General features: G+C 38.8%; 1 protein-coding gene across 3 annotated transcripts in view; it reads right to left on the reverse strand.

Moving 5' to 3' along the window:
• Nucleotides 1–14,755, reverse strand: part of LIN7A (lin-7 homolog A, crumbs cell polarity complex component) — a 164,764-nt gene that overhangs the window by 39,329 nt on the left and 110,680 nt on the right. For 2 of the 3 annotated variants that reach the window (XM_049883959.1, XM_049883962.1), the window contains exon 5: nt 6,320–6,406. The exons of the other annotated variant lie outside the window; for it this stretch is intronic. In XM_049883959.1, coding sequence (XP_049739916.1) covers nt 6,320–6,406 — 87 coding nt within the window. The remainder of the gene's footprint in view (nt 1–6,319; nt 6,407–14,755) is intronic. 3 annotated transcript variants of the gene reach the window in all.

The raw sequence follows: 14,755 nt of genomic DNA on the forward strand, positions 1-14,755 counted from the left end.
TAAAGAGTTCAAAATAAAAATGCTCAGTTGAGAAGAAGGTGTTGGATGATAAGTTGGCTCAGGTCTATGCTAGGAGATAAAATCTTCTGAACATCAGCCTTTCAATGATTTAAATCTATGTCCCACCAAAAATATATTTATTACATATACAGACATTGGCTCCAGGATCTAAAGTCTCATGCTCTGGTTCATATTCAAAGTTACATTCTTAAGTCTTAACCTACACTACATTTAGGCTGTTTTTAGTGAATTGTTATGGATTGAATTGTGCCCCCTCCCCAAAATACGTGTTGTATATCCTAGCCTGTATGCCTGTGGTTATATTCCCATTTGGGAATGAGTTGTCTTCGTTATGTTAATAAGATGTAAAAGAGACTAAACGTGAGCTAGGAAGCAGAGATGGGGTTAAGATAGATGCCAAGACACATGGAGATCTCCAAGGAACCAGGAACCAGGAAGCAGAAGCTGAAGAGACAAGGACCCTCCTCCACAGCCAACGGAGAGAGAAAGCATTCCCTTGACCCAGCACTCTGAATTCAGATTTCACCTCCCAAACCATGAAAAAATGAATTTCTGTTTGTTAAAGCCATCCACTTGAGGTATTTCTGTTATAGCAGCACTAGATAGCTAAGATCAAGATAGTGATAAAAGGTACATCTATGACTATAAAGTGTTTAAAAAAAAAAAAAAAGTGTTTAGGTGCCACTAAAGGGCTAGGACAGTAATTTATATTTTGGAGTGAGATCTTCAATAATACAATTAAGAACTAATGATTATTCTGTATCTATGAGAAAAGAGAGACAAGGCCAATGAGGGAAGGCCTATAATCCAAAGTGACCACATAAATCCATTATGATGCCTTCTCCAACTTCATTAAAATAGGCCTGGACCCCACAACTGAACTTAAAAATGTGTGGCTCTGGCACCACAACTGCCAAGACCCTCTCTGCATTTTCTATGTCTGAAGCTTGGCAACCAACTTGCCAATTACATTTTGGGCATCTCACATGAACCTCTCAGCAATTACACAGTTTATGACCTGTTATCTGATGCTCATCAGTGTCTAATTTCTGTGAGAATATAATCAAGAACAAGACAATATAAAAATTCATTATAGAAAACCACAAAAGCCCTGAGGCTTACTCCTGGTTTGCTTTTCATTAGATATATTCATGCAGCTATGGTGTATTAGCAATACTCCTATTCTTGCTTTAGGCTGGTGCTGGCAGCCTAAAGACCAACATTAATAAGTTAGAATAATGTTCCTTCTCAAGCAAGTTGTGCTTAAATTGAATCATAAAGCATAGCCTTTAAGCAATAGAAATTGACTTTTCCACTAATGGCTAAAACAATAACTGTTAATTGAGTTTGGTAAGTTCCACAAGGCATAAATGACGCCAGAACTCGACCCAGCACAGAACTTAAAAGACAAACACTGTATTCCTTTGAACTAAACCATACATTTCTCAGCCAGAACAGAAAAGGGGTCATTACTCTGTTTTTATTTTCTGGTTTTGCAAATTAAGACTTTGTAGTGCTAGGAAACATGGAGAGACTCATCTGGGGCGTCTGATAAAATAATAACGTACAACAGAAATGCTGTGTTTTTGTGGAAGTGTAAAGCCTTATTTTTGCAAATACTTTATTTATCCCTTGTCGCTTGTACCTCCATTACTATGAGAAAGGTAGATAGGACAAGTGTCGTTACATCAGTTTTACAGATGTAAAGATAGCAAGAATCCAATGACTTGCCCATGGTTGCCTGGCCAATGATGGGAGCCAACTGTCTCTGGAATTAGAGTGTCCATTTGGGGACTTTTGCTGTCTCTTGAAGATAAACAGAGAGCTGGGACAATGATGTAAACTAGGCTGGGAGTTTATATCTATATTCAGGCAAAATTGTAAGATAAGGGGAGACCATTAAGTGCTTTAATGGAAAAGAACTAAACTTTATGGGATATTTGAAGGGGATTTGCCATCATGGTAGATGCTTTCATACTTTCTCTTACTTAATCTTCAGATTAGCCTTGTGAGAAAGGCATTGCTATTTCTGCTTTATAGGTGAGGAATAAAGTCACCAAGAGGAAATGCATATATTATAAGAATATCCTTAAACTCCTCAGAAAATATAAAAATTGAAGTCTAGTAAGTCCCATTTGAAATGTTGAAAATATCAATTGACAGTAAAGTAAAAGTTTCTAATGCTCACAAAAAGTTAATAAAATAAGAAGAAAAATTGTCCCTAAATTGTTATTAGATGCCAGATTCTCATTAAGTGCTTAAAGAGTATAGAAAGAAAATTTCAATATAGGAAAAACAAAATTAATACACTAAAATAGATCAAAAGTGTAATAACTTTCTTTCTTAGTGCATATCATCAGAAAATATCAGAAACTCTTAGCGTATCATTAGATTTCAAAATTGCTGGGCTACATTCAGATTCCTATTGCACTTAAAATAATAGAAAAACTTCTTGGCACTGCCTATAAGACTTTGCCCCACCCAGTTCCCAGCCAACTCCTTAGCCTCATCTTACCCCACCCTCTGTGCTCTAGTTGCCTGGTCTTCTTTTAGTCACCCCTATGTGGCAGGCCATGGGCTTTCTTGCCCTCAGTGTGTTCACACATACTCTTGATGATGACTGACTCATCCTCGCCTTTAAGTCTCAGTTTAAATGTCACCTCCTCAGAGAGGCCATCTCTGACCACTATTAAAATTATTTCCACTTGTTTTTAAACGGTTCACTGTTGTCTTCTCCTTTTTTCTCTATAATACTTGTTACAGTGGTTAATTACGAGGTAACGTTATATCCTAAAGTATAAACTTGCCTTCTCTGGGTATTTCCCCTCTCCCTCTGCTTCCTTCAGCCCACACCTAGGGGGGAAAAAAAAGGGGGGGGTGGTGCCCAAAAATAGCCAAGATTCTTTGGCTGTGAGACAGAAGAAGATGATTGCATGTCTTTATATCAATTTTCTCAGCCAATGCCTAGATAAGATTGGGGCTGGAAGAAGGAGGAAGAGGAGGCTGAGGAGCTTCTTTGACTGGATAGGTAGGAGTGAAAGGAGCAAAGTGTTCAAAGTGGAAGGAGAAGAAAGAATTTTCATTGTCAGAACCAGGAGGAGGGTATAAGCATCTCAGCACAAACTGCTCTGAGAGTGAAAAACCAACATGCCCACAGCCTATGGACAACTAGTCCCATTCCATGGTCCTGGATACTTGTAAATCCTCTGGATTTTTGATACTAATGCATTGTAATAGGCTGCATAATGCCCCCCAAAGATATCAGTTCCTAATCCCTGGAATCTGTTAATGGTACTTCATATATCTTATATGCAAAAGGGTCTTTGCAGATTGTGATTAAGAATCTTGAGATGGGAAGATTATCCTGGATTATCTGGGTAGACTTGATATAATCACAAGTGTCCTTATAAAAGGGCGGCAGAGGAAAGTTTGACACGGGAGAGAAGGCACTGTGACCACGGAGGCAGAGACTGGAGTGAAATGGCCACAAGTCAAGGAATATTGGCAATCACCAAAAGCTGGAAGAGGCAAGGAACAGATTCTCTCCTAGAGCCTCAAGTGGAAGTACATTCCTGCTGACACCTTGATTTCAGCCCAGTGAAACTGATTTCTTCTAGCCTCCAGAATGGTGAGAGAATTATGTTAAGTCTCCAAGGCTGTGGTAATTTTTTTTTTACAGCAGTTCTAGGAAACTAATACACATAAAAAAAAAAAAATGGAGTAAAAATCTCATTACTCTAAGCTGAACAGAATAAATTGGGGAATTTCCCTTAGGCTGGGTAAGTGGCAGATATATCAACACTGTTCTGTCTGTCTGTCTGTTTACCTTATTATTATCATTACCATCAGGCAGACATTTCCACTAGGGTTGTAACCTTTTCTGTTTTATTCAGCTTTCTATATCCAGGGTTTAGATAATAGCTGGTACATAATAATTGCTCTACAAATAGCTCTAAAAATTGCTCTGAGTGAATGAATGGATAAACAGCATTGCTAAAATAGCAGCACAAAAATGAGGAAAACACAAACAACAAACAGTAAATGTAAGTTCTGAGAAAGACTACACCAGTGACTAAATGGAATAGTCAAATACTCATTTATCAGCCATCTAAATTGTTATGTAGGTCAGGCGGACCCCACGTGTGTGGGGAAATGCTTTATGGCACCTAGAGACTTGTACTTTATCAGTGACTAAATGTGAGTGTGTTGTAGCTCTGATACATTTTTAGTCAATTCTGTCAGCACGGTCTCAGTTTATACTCCCATTATGGTCTATTAATGCATGAGAACTAACATTCCTAGTGCCCATTCCTACATGCTGAAATCAAAGGCTGAGAATGTGGCAGTTCTAACCAGGGCTTCGAACTGGTTTGTTCCAGTTGGAACCCCTGCTAAGAATTTGCATTTCCAGCACAGATATACTGGATCAGAATCTACAGTTTGACAAGATCTCCAGGTGATTCTTATGTATATTAAATTTTGAGAATCACTGCTCCACTAATGGTTCTCAGAATTGGTCCCTAACCAGAGGCACTAGAAGTGCCTGGGAACATGTTAGAAATGCAAATTCTCAGCAGGAGTTCCAACTGGAACAAACCGATGGAAGCTCTATTTCTAACTTGCAAGCTATTCTTACCTGCTTACTGGGGTAGCACAGTATTTCCCTATTCTGCTTTTTAAATTAAAAGATCTCTTTTCAGGAGCTGACTCAGAATGAAGGGGACTAGAACACCACCTGCTCAACGTTGAAAGCTACACTGAATTATGCTGCAGTGTTTGTGCCATTCTGAAGGTGACTGGGATAAAACAGTGTAATTGTACTTCACAAATGTGAGTGAATGCCTGTCACATGATGTCATCCCAGAACTAAAATTTCTAGCACTTAACTGAAATTTCAGCTTGCACTCCTATTTAATTATAACCCAAACAAGCTCCCACACAGCTGCTGAGAAAGGTAAAGAATCTGCTGACACCTCTTAGGCAAAATGAGAATGTGAGGAGAATAGCTTTACTTTATATTGCTTAGCCTGGAATTGAGTTGGGCACACTCACTCTAGGCCTGCAGGGAACGAAGGGCCAAGGCTTCTCTTTTCCCTCTTCATGCTTGCACTGACTCTCCTCTCACCACCAAGTGGACCCTAGAGGGCACATGTGGATCACATCTGCCCTGTCAGCCTCAGCCACAGAAGACTGGCTGTACAGGCCACATTCTGGCCCTCAGTATTTGTGTGCCTGGTACAAAGCAGAACGGCAGGTTAAGCAGGTTTGAAACAACTCAAGCAAACACATTCAAACCAAACTTTTCACGCTCCCCTCAGTATTCTGAACCACTGGGATTAAAGTAAACTTCCTTTTCAAAAATGTTACTATCTTTAAAAGTGGTTCTTAACTTTTAAAGGCATTCTTATGAGAATCTAAGAAGACAGAGCCTCTCCCCACCAAAAATGCGCTTATGCAAATCCACAGAGGTTAAGCAAACTTGATTTTTTCTATAACATACATGAAAGTACTAATTTAATAATGGCTGAGATAATTATGGAGCCCTGGTGGCACACTGGTTAAGAGCTTGGCTGCTAACCAAAATGGTCAGCAGATTGAACCCATCAGCCACTCCTTGGAAACCCTATGGCATAGTCCTACTCTGTCCTATTGGATTGCTGTGAGTTGGAATCAAACAAAACGGGTTTAGGTTTGGTTAAGATAGTTATTGGAGTCTCTGGATTGTACAAATGGTTAAGGTGCTCAGCTGCTCAAAGAAAGGTTGGAGATTTGCATCCACCCAGAGGCACCTTGGAAGGAAGGCCTGGTGATCTGCTTCTGAAAAATCAGCCATCAAAAAAACTCCACGGAGCACAGTTCTACTTTAATACCTGTGAGGCTACCTAAAGTTGGAATTGACTTGACAGCAATTTGTATAACTGGTAAGGTATTTATTTGCCCTCATATTATGATGAATAAGGCCAGATTATCTAAGTTAGAATCTCCAGCTCTGCCACTTAGTAGCTGCATGGTTTTGGTTAAGTTCATTGATTTATGTCCTCTTCAGTTTCCTAAAAAAATTAAAGCCTCAAGTTATAATACTGAAAGATTATATGGGGAAAATATTAAATGACCCAGGAAACATCAAAAGAAGATGGAAGGAACACACAGAATGACTATATCAAAAAGAATTGGCAAACATTCAGCCATTTCAGTAAGTGTCATATGATTAGGAACTGATGGTACTGAAGGAAGAAGCCCAAGCTGTACAGAAGGCATTGGCGAAAAACAAGCCTCTAGGAATTGACAGAATACTTACCAATTGAGATGTTTCACAAACGGTTGCAGTGATGGAAGTGCTCACTCGTCTATGCCAAGAAATTTGGAAAACAGCTACCTGGCCAACCTACTGGAAGAGATCCATATTTATGCCTATTTCCAAGAAAGGTGATCCAAACAAATGCAGAAATTATCGAACAATATCATTAACATCACACTCAAGTAAAATTTTGCGGAAGATCATTTAAAAGTGGCTGCAGAAGTATATTGACAGGTAATTGCCAGAAATTCAAGCTGGATTCAGAAGAGGGCGTGGAACCAGGGATATCTTTGCTGATGTCAGATGGATCCTGACTGAAAGCAGCAAATACCAGAAAGATGTTTACCTCTGTTTTATTAACTATGCAAAGGCATTCAATTGTGTGGATCATAACAAATTATGTATAACATTAACAAGAATGGGAATTCCAGAACACTTAATTCTGCTTATGAGGAACCTGTACATGGATCAAGAGGCAGTCATTCAAACAGAACAAGGGGATGCTTTGTGGTTTAAAGTCAGAAAAGGTGTGTGTCAGGGTTTTATGCTTTCACCATACTTATTCAATTTGTATGCTAAGCAAATAATCCAAGAAGCTGGACTATATGAAAAAGAAAGTGGGGTCAGGAATGGAGCAAGATTCATTAACAACCTGTGTTATGCAGATGACACAACCTTGTTTGTTGAAAGTGAAGAGGACTTGGAACACTTACTGATGAAGATCAAAGACTATAGCCTTCAGTATGGTTTACATCTCAACATAAAGAAAACAAAAATCTTCACAACTGGACGAATAAGCCACATTGTGATAAACAGAGAAAAGATTGAAGTTGTCAAGGATTTCATTTTAGGTGAATCTACCATCAACACCAGTGGAAGCAGCAGTCAAGAAATCAAAAGATGCATTGCATTGGACAAATCTGCTGCAAAAGACTTCTTTAAAGTGTTAAAAAGCAAAGATGTCACCTTGAAGACTAAGGTGTGCCTGACCCAAGCCATGGTGTTTTCAATTGCCTCATATGTATGTGAAAGCTGGACAGTGAATAAGGAAGATTGAAGAAAAATTGACACCTCTGAATTGTGGTGTTGGTGAAGAATATTCAACACACAACGGACTGCCAAAAGAATGAACAAATCTGTTTTGTAGGAAGCACAGCCAGAATGTGCCTTAGAAGCAAGGGTGGTGAGATTAGTCCCTGGAGAAGGACATCATGCTTGGTAAAGTAGAGGGTCAGCAAAAAAGAGGGAGACTTTCAACGAGATGGACTGACACAGTGTCCATAATAATGGGCTCAAACCTAACAATGATTGTGAGAATGGCAAAGGACAGGGCAGTGTTTTGTCCTGTTGTACGCAGGGTCACCATGAGTCTGAACTGACTCAACGGGCACCTAACAACAACAACATCACAAAGGGTCATTAAAAATAAAATAAAACCCACTGGTGTTGTCGATTCTAACTCATAGAGACCCTAAAGGACAGGGTAGAACTACGCCATAGGGCTTCCAAGGCTGTAAATCTTTACAGAAGCAGACTGCCACTTCTTTCTCTCAAGAAGCAGCTGGTAGAATTGAATTGCCAACCTTTCGGTAGTAGCCAAGTGCTTAACCATTGCCTTACCAGGGTTCCTTTAAAGGATCGTTATGGGGGAATTATTCATTCATTTATGACAGTGCTTATCATAGTGCCTGGCATGTGGTAAGCACTGCTCAACGAATATTCACGAGGCATCGACTATGTACCAGGGACTGTTCTAAGACTTGGGTAAGTCAGGGAACATAAATTAGTGCCACCAGGGGAGCACACATTGTAATGTAGAGCTTAAAGAATCATTAAAGTAGACTTTTTCCAGTGCAGTTTATAGTAATTTAAAGGATTTTCATACAGATTCTTCCTCTGGGATGGAGTAGTTAAACGGAGCTCAAATGCAAACAGTTTTAATTTTTGTTTCTTCCTCATTCCACACCTGACAGCCATTCTGCATAAATAACTTGAGCTGTGTTTATTCACCCTTAACTTGGCATGTGTATTTCTTAAATGGGATAAAAGCCAGAATCCAGGAAAACAATTTATTCCATTCCATCCCTAAATTTGCACTTGTTCATTTGTTACGCTTAAAAATCAGTTAGCACTGGGCATATACTCTATCGACAGTTTTATTTAGGATTAATTGTAGACCTAGACGGAAGCCCTGGTGGTGTAGTGGTTAACAGCTAAGGCTGCTAACCAAAACGTCAGCAATTTGAATCTACCAGGCGCTCCTTGGAAACTGTACGGGGGCAGTTCTACTCTGTCCTATAGGATCATTATCAGTTGGAACTGACTCAATGGCAATGGGTTTGGTTTTTTGGTTTATAGACCCAGTAAAATTTAACTGTAATTTCTCACCAATAGTTCTCTACAACAAGGCTTGGATTTCAGAGCTAATGAAGGCTTCTTTTTGATATGACATATTTTTAAAGTTCTCACGCTTTTCATTTTATCTTTTTGTCCTCTGTCTTCCTGTTCCTCATCTATTCTCTCTCCCTTCAGCACCAGAGGATATCGTATTTGGGAATACTGTAATTTTTTTTTTTTTTACTTTCTCCGCTTTATAAAAAAAAAGTTTATTTTGAAGTAATCATAGATTCACAGAAAGTTGAAAAGTAATGTACAGGGAGGTCCTGTGCACCATTGCCCAGCTTCCCCCAATGTTTATCTTGTGTAACGATAGTATAATATGACAACCAGGAAACTGGCATTGGTACAATTCACAGGCCTTTTTCCATTTTCACTGGGGTTGATTTTTAAAATAACCAGTTATTTCATTTGGTTAGTATCAGATATGATCACAATAAAGGTTGAAATTCATTCCATATATGTATTTGGGTGTGGGTCTCTGTGTGGTTTTTTGTGGATCAATTCTGTTTGTGTGTGTATAATAGAGAGAAAGAGAGATGGGGGATCAGGAAGTCATGGGAAAGGAGAAGAAGAAAGAAAGAGAAGAGGAGAGGGGAGGGGAGGGGAGAAGAGGAGAAGACTAAAGATGGATGGTTTTATTTTTCTTTTTAACTCCTAATTCAATCTTTATACTTAAATAGTCCTTCATTACTATGAGCTGGTTGGTGTTATACAAGGAGAATTAGGCTTGAAGTCAGGAGGCCTGGGTTGAGGCCTCTAATGCATTCTAGCTAGATGATTTGAAACAATTCACTTAATCTCTACATGCTTCAACATCCTCAGCTGTGAAACTGTGGGCAAACCTTGGCACTATGCATCTCATGCCAGAAGAATAAACAAATCTTTCTTGGAAGAAGTGCAGCCAGAATGCTCCTTCGAAGCAAGGATGGCAAGACCTCATCTCACTTATGTTGGACATGTTATCAGGAGGGGATCAGTCCCCAGAGAAGGACATCATGCTTGGTAAAATAGAAGGTCAGTGAAAAGGGGGAAGACCCTCAAGGAGATGGACTGACACGGTGGCTACAACAACGGGCTCACGCATAACAATGATTGTGAAGATGGTGCAGGACTAGGCAGTGTTTTGTGCTGTTGCACACAGGGTCACTATGAGTCTAAACCGACTCGAAGGTACCTGACAACGACAAAAAAAAATCCACCTTGCAAGACTGTTTTGAGGAAAAAAATCATGTGAATGCTTTTCATAAACTGTGAAGTACTAAGTAAATTTTAAAAAGTATATTGTAGAAGATTTCTAAGTTCATTCTGTTATACATAAGGTCATCATGAGCCAAAGCCAACTCAACGGCAAATAACAAGAACAGATTTCTAATCATTCTTTTGAAGAAAATACCTCCTTAGTAGAGTACATACGGAGTCCCTGGGTGGTGCAAACTGAGCACTCGACTACTAACTGAAAGGTTGCCTTTCAGACCCACTCAGAGATGCCTTGGGAGACAGGCCTGTTGATCTGCTTCTGAATGGTCACAGCCTTGAAAGCCCTACGGAGCAGTTCTACTCTGCACACATGGGATCATCATGACTCATAACTGACTCGATGGCCACTAACAACAACAACAAGCGTATACAGAGAGTAGCTGGAGCCTGCTTACCTGTGTTCAGAGTATAAAGATGTATGTGACTGTGGAGGGTTATGTAGTACTCACTTAGCAAAATCTTATTTAAAGACAAAGAATTACAGAGTCACAAAGTTGGAAGGGACCTTGGGGGCCAGTTGTTCCAACTCTCTACAGATTTTAAATGTCCTTGCCAGAAGGTTTTCTAATCTCTGATTAAAATTTCAAATGGTGGGAACTCACTGCCTTTATGCTTCAGCCTTTCCCTATTTAGACAGCTCTAAGGGTCATCTTTTTAAGGGTCATAGGGAAACCCTGGTGGCGTAATGTTTAAGTGCTATGGCTGCAAACCAAAGGGCTGGCAGTTCAAATCTGCCAGGCGCTCCTTGGAACTCTATGGGGCAGTTCTACTCTGTCCTATAGGGTCGCTATGAGTCGGAATCGATTTGATGGCACTGGGTTTGGTTTTTGGTTAAGGGTCATAGGGTCACTATGTGCTGGAATTGACTCTACGGCAAGACGTTTGGTTTTGGTTAAGGGTTTAAAGGATTTAATGAGCTCTGGTGGCACAGTAGTTACGAGCTTGGCTGCCAACCAAAAGGTCAGCAGTTCGAATCCATCAGCCTCTCCTTGGAAACCCTGTGGGGCAGTTCTACTCTGTCCTATAGTGTTGCTATGAGTTAGAATCGACAAGTTTTTTTTTTTTTTTTTCTAAAGGGTTTAAAAAGTTTTTATATAACAAGCTGAAATCTGCCCGTCCTGTGACTTTTACCCATTGGTCTTGGTTCTGCCATCTGTCACCTTGCACAATGGATAACAACTGAATTCAGCCATTATTGCCCTAAATGTTCTCCCCTCTATTTTAAAGAACTCAAGCCCTCCTTTAACATGATCCTCATATACAAGACCGCTCTTCTCTGGGCAAGCTTATTGTTTTTCTCACAGGTGGAACCAAGAAAAAAGCACAATAGTGTATGAGCTGAACCCATTAAGCCACTGCAGTTGAGTCAATTCCAACTCATAGCAGCCCTATAGGATAGGGTAGAACTGCCCTATAGTTTCCAAGGAGTGCCTGGTGAATTCGAACTGCTGACCTTTTAGTTAGCAGCTGTAGCTCTTAACCACTATGCCACCAGGGTTTATATGAGCTGAACAGCACACTCAAAATCCAGACCAATATCCTTCCATGTCCTGTACAAGATATTTACATTGATGTCCTTATAATTACATTTAAGGAGCCTGGGTGATGCAAGCAATTTGTGATAAGTTGCTAACCAAAAGATTGGTAGTTCAAACCCACCCAGTGCTCCACAGAAGAAAGGACTGGCTATCTATTTCTGTAAAGATTACAGCCAAGAAAATCTCCATGGAGCAGTTCTACTCTGTCACATAGGTTTGCCATGAGTTGAGGGTGGACTTGGGGGCAGCTAACAATAACAACAACATGATAATCATAACATTTTTTTTTTCCAACTTGCCTTATATTCCTCTTGAAATTAACTGAAACCCCCTAGGTTTTTTTTTTTTTTTTCCTTCAGGTTTTGATGGTTAGCAATTCCTCCCTGATTCAGTACATATGTAGCTAATTTTACATAAATTCTTAATAAATTAGTCCTCTTGTACTATTCCATTGAGAATTTTATATTTTGACTCTATCACTATCACTAAGTATATTTACTATCCCTGCTGGTTCTACATTGGCTGTGACATTTATAAATAGTCCTTTAGTCCTTTCTCAAAATTGCTGATGAAAAACTTGAGTGGAAAAGGGTGAAAAGCAAATCTTTAGAAAGCTAAAATTCTGACTATAACATTTTGACCTTCTATTAATGTTAAATTTTAATTGGACATTAAGCTCTAAGTTTTCACTGAGGGTTGGCATAAGAAATAGCCATACACCAAAAGCCACTCTATTTTTTCTAAAATTGTATTAGATGATTCAATGTCTCATTTGCAAAAATCCCATGGGAATTTTCTCTGGCAGCCCGGGGATAGAAAAAATTTTCTCTCCCAGTGAGAGCTGAGCTGGTATGAGTTTCCTTCTGTTTTGACTTCTAAGAAGCCAAGAGAAAAATTACTTGCTCAATTGCTGTATTTTTTCTTTTTTTTTTTCTATTTATTGACTTTCCCCCTTGCTATCTCATTTTATTATCTAATATCTCATATTAACAGTTCAGTATTAACATACTTAATTTTTATAAGACTTCATGACACATCCTTTCTAGAAATCAGTAGAGTTCATAAAAAGAACAACAGCAAACATAAAGAAAATTTCTTTTCAGATACTTGAAGATCCACGGAATAATTTCTTTATGTTTTAAGTATGACAGGTGGAAACTTTCCCTAGAGTACTTTCACTGATGCAGTTCAGGTTTGCCTCAGCCCTCCAAATCACTTCCTTCTGAAATTTGTTCTGTCTCTAATGTCATGTTCTGCAAATCTTCCATATTAATTTCCCCAAATGGTACTTTATTTCAAAGTAGAAATAGACATCATTTGATCATATGCTGAGTTTTTTCTTTTTTTGTCCTTCCGTTACTGAGTTATTATTTTTCGTCATTAAATACTGCTACCTGCCTGGAATTAGTTATACTGGAAAAACCTCTGGTCTCAGTGTTAGAAGTCCAGGGGTACTAGCCTTGGATTAGGTACTCTTTTTGCTCTCATGAAGTACTCTCATTTACAGAAGGAAAACTACCTTTTGAAGTACCTGATAAAGTTTAGAAACTGTTGCCATGTCTATAATTTATTTTTAAATACTTTAAAAATACATGCTTTATACTACATAGTTTGATTATGTGGATATGCCAGTATTTTAAGCTTCAACTTTAGGAGTTTATACCACTCCAGAGGTTTGGTTGGGAGCCAAACCCTTACAGATGGCATTATATCAGAAAGGCCACACTCTAGAGGGGGCTGCTATAAAAGCATTTGTTATACCTACTGAAATCAACAAATAATACTTTGTTAGCTAGCAAAAGTATCTCAGAAATAGATTTTCACTGGAAAAATTAATGGCCATTAAATAGTATAATAAACGCTATAATGGAACATAAATGGTAGATTTAAACATTTTAAATATTTGTGGAATATTAAAATCTTTTGGAGATATTCTCCACCATTGCATGAACAGGGTACCATAGAATTGGTGTCAAGGCTTGATCACTAAATGGTTCTGTTTCCACCTCTCAGCTTAAGACTATTTCTGGTTGTCTGATGCAACAAAATCCTGACTCTGGGATGTTGTCTCACCTGCCTCAAGTGAAGCCTTTTTCAAAGGAACATCTGAATTGACAGAGAACTGGGATTTCATCAAACTTACTGAAGAGCCTTTGTGAATTGATTAGTGTTTGCTTGCTATTAAATGTTTGCTAGTACATGCCTATATGTGTAGCAGAATTTGCTTTCAGCCTTGCCTTTAACCTAATTAGCAATAGCAATATCATAGGGGCTAGATAAAGGGCTTGAAAACCCTCACCCATCTCCAACTACGCCACACTTATTTACCAAAGAGCACCCAAGTGTGTGACCCAATTATCACAGGACAGCTCTCAATAGATGTTTTGCCTCATTTTAATCACCTTTTTTTAGAGTCCTTCAGATTAATTAGTTTTTCCTTTTTACAGATAAGAATATTGATGCTTAGAGGATATTAACCCATAATAATATGTATATTGAACGGTAGAGCCTGGGCTGCCTGACGCCATGGCTCCTGAACCCGTTGTTGTTTACTAGGTACCTCTCAAGGTAATTGCAAGGAATGGATGAGTGATTGTACAGTTACTACAGCTGTGTTCCCTGCACATGCGTCACCTAGGTTAAACAACAGCTCTTTAGCTCCCATAGCTTCCTGAAATCAACCACCTATGAAATTAATTTCATATATATTTATTGTCATTTTATATAATTGCTGTATTTTAATCTTTTGGCTCTCTTCTGTTTTGTACATTTTATACTGATTTTAAATGCATACTTTCTTTTTATCTATCCATATATTCGAGAAAATATAAATTTATACACTGAGGCATAGATTACTGAGTGACATAACTACATGATCTAGCTCTAGAGCCCTCTACTACAAAATTCAACTCTGGAATGATCAGTCAAAACATGCTTTGAAAAAGTCATCCTTTACGTGTAAAGGTCAACAAAAAGCTCATCTTACAGCATTAGTAACATAAAAAAAGTAAGTGAAACAAGCAATTCTAAAATTGGAACGCTGAATAAAATGAAATATTAACAAATCCCTGATTTTGATATACATCAGAGAACTGGGCAGAGCTGAATGAATAGTTCAGTATTGTTGTTAGCCATTGTTGAATTGGGCCCTGACTCACTGCAATCCATGCGTGAATAAGCTAAAGTCTGCCCAGTGTTGTGCCACCCCCATGATCCGTAGGGTTTTCATTAGCTGATTTTC

Source organism: Elephas maximus, chromosome 4 (genome assembly GCF_024166365.1).
Source record: "Elephas maximus indicus isolate mEleMax1 chromosome 4, mEleMax1 primary haplotype, whole genome shotgun sequence".
In the NCBI taxonomy this organism is placed as follows: Eukaryota; Metazoa; Chordata; class Mammalia; order Proboscidea; family Elephantidae; genus Elephas; species Elephas maximus.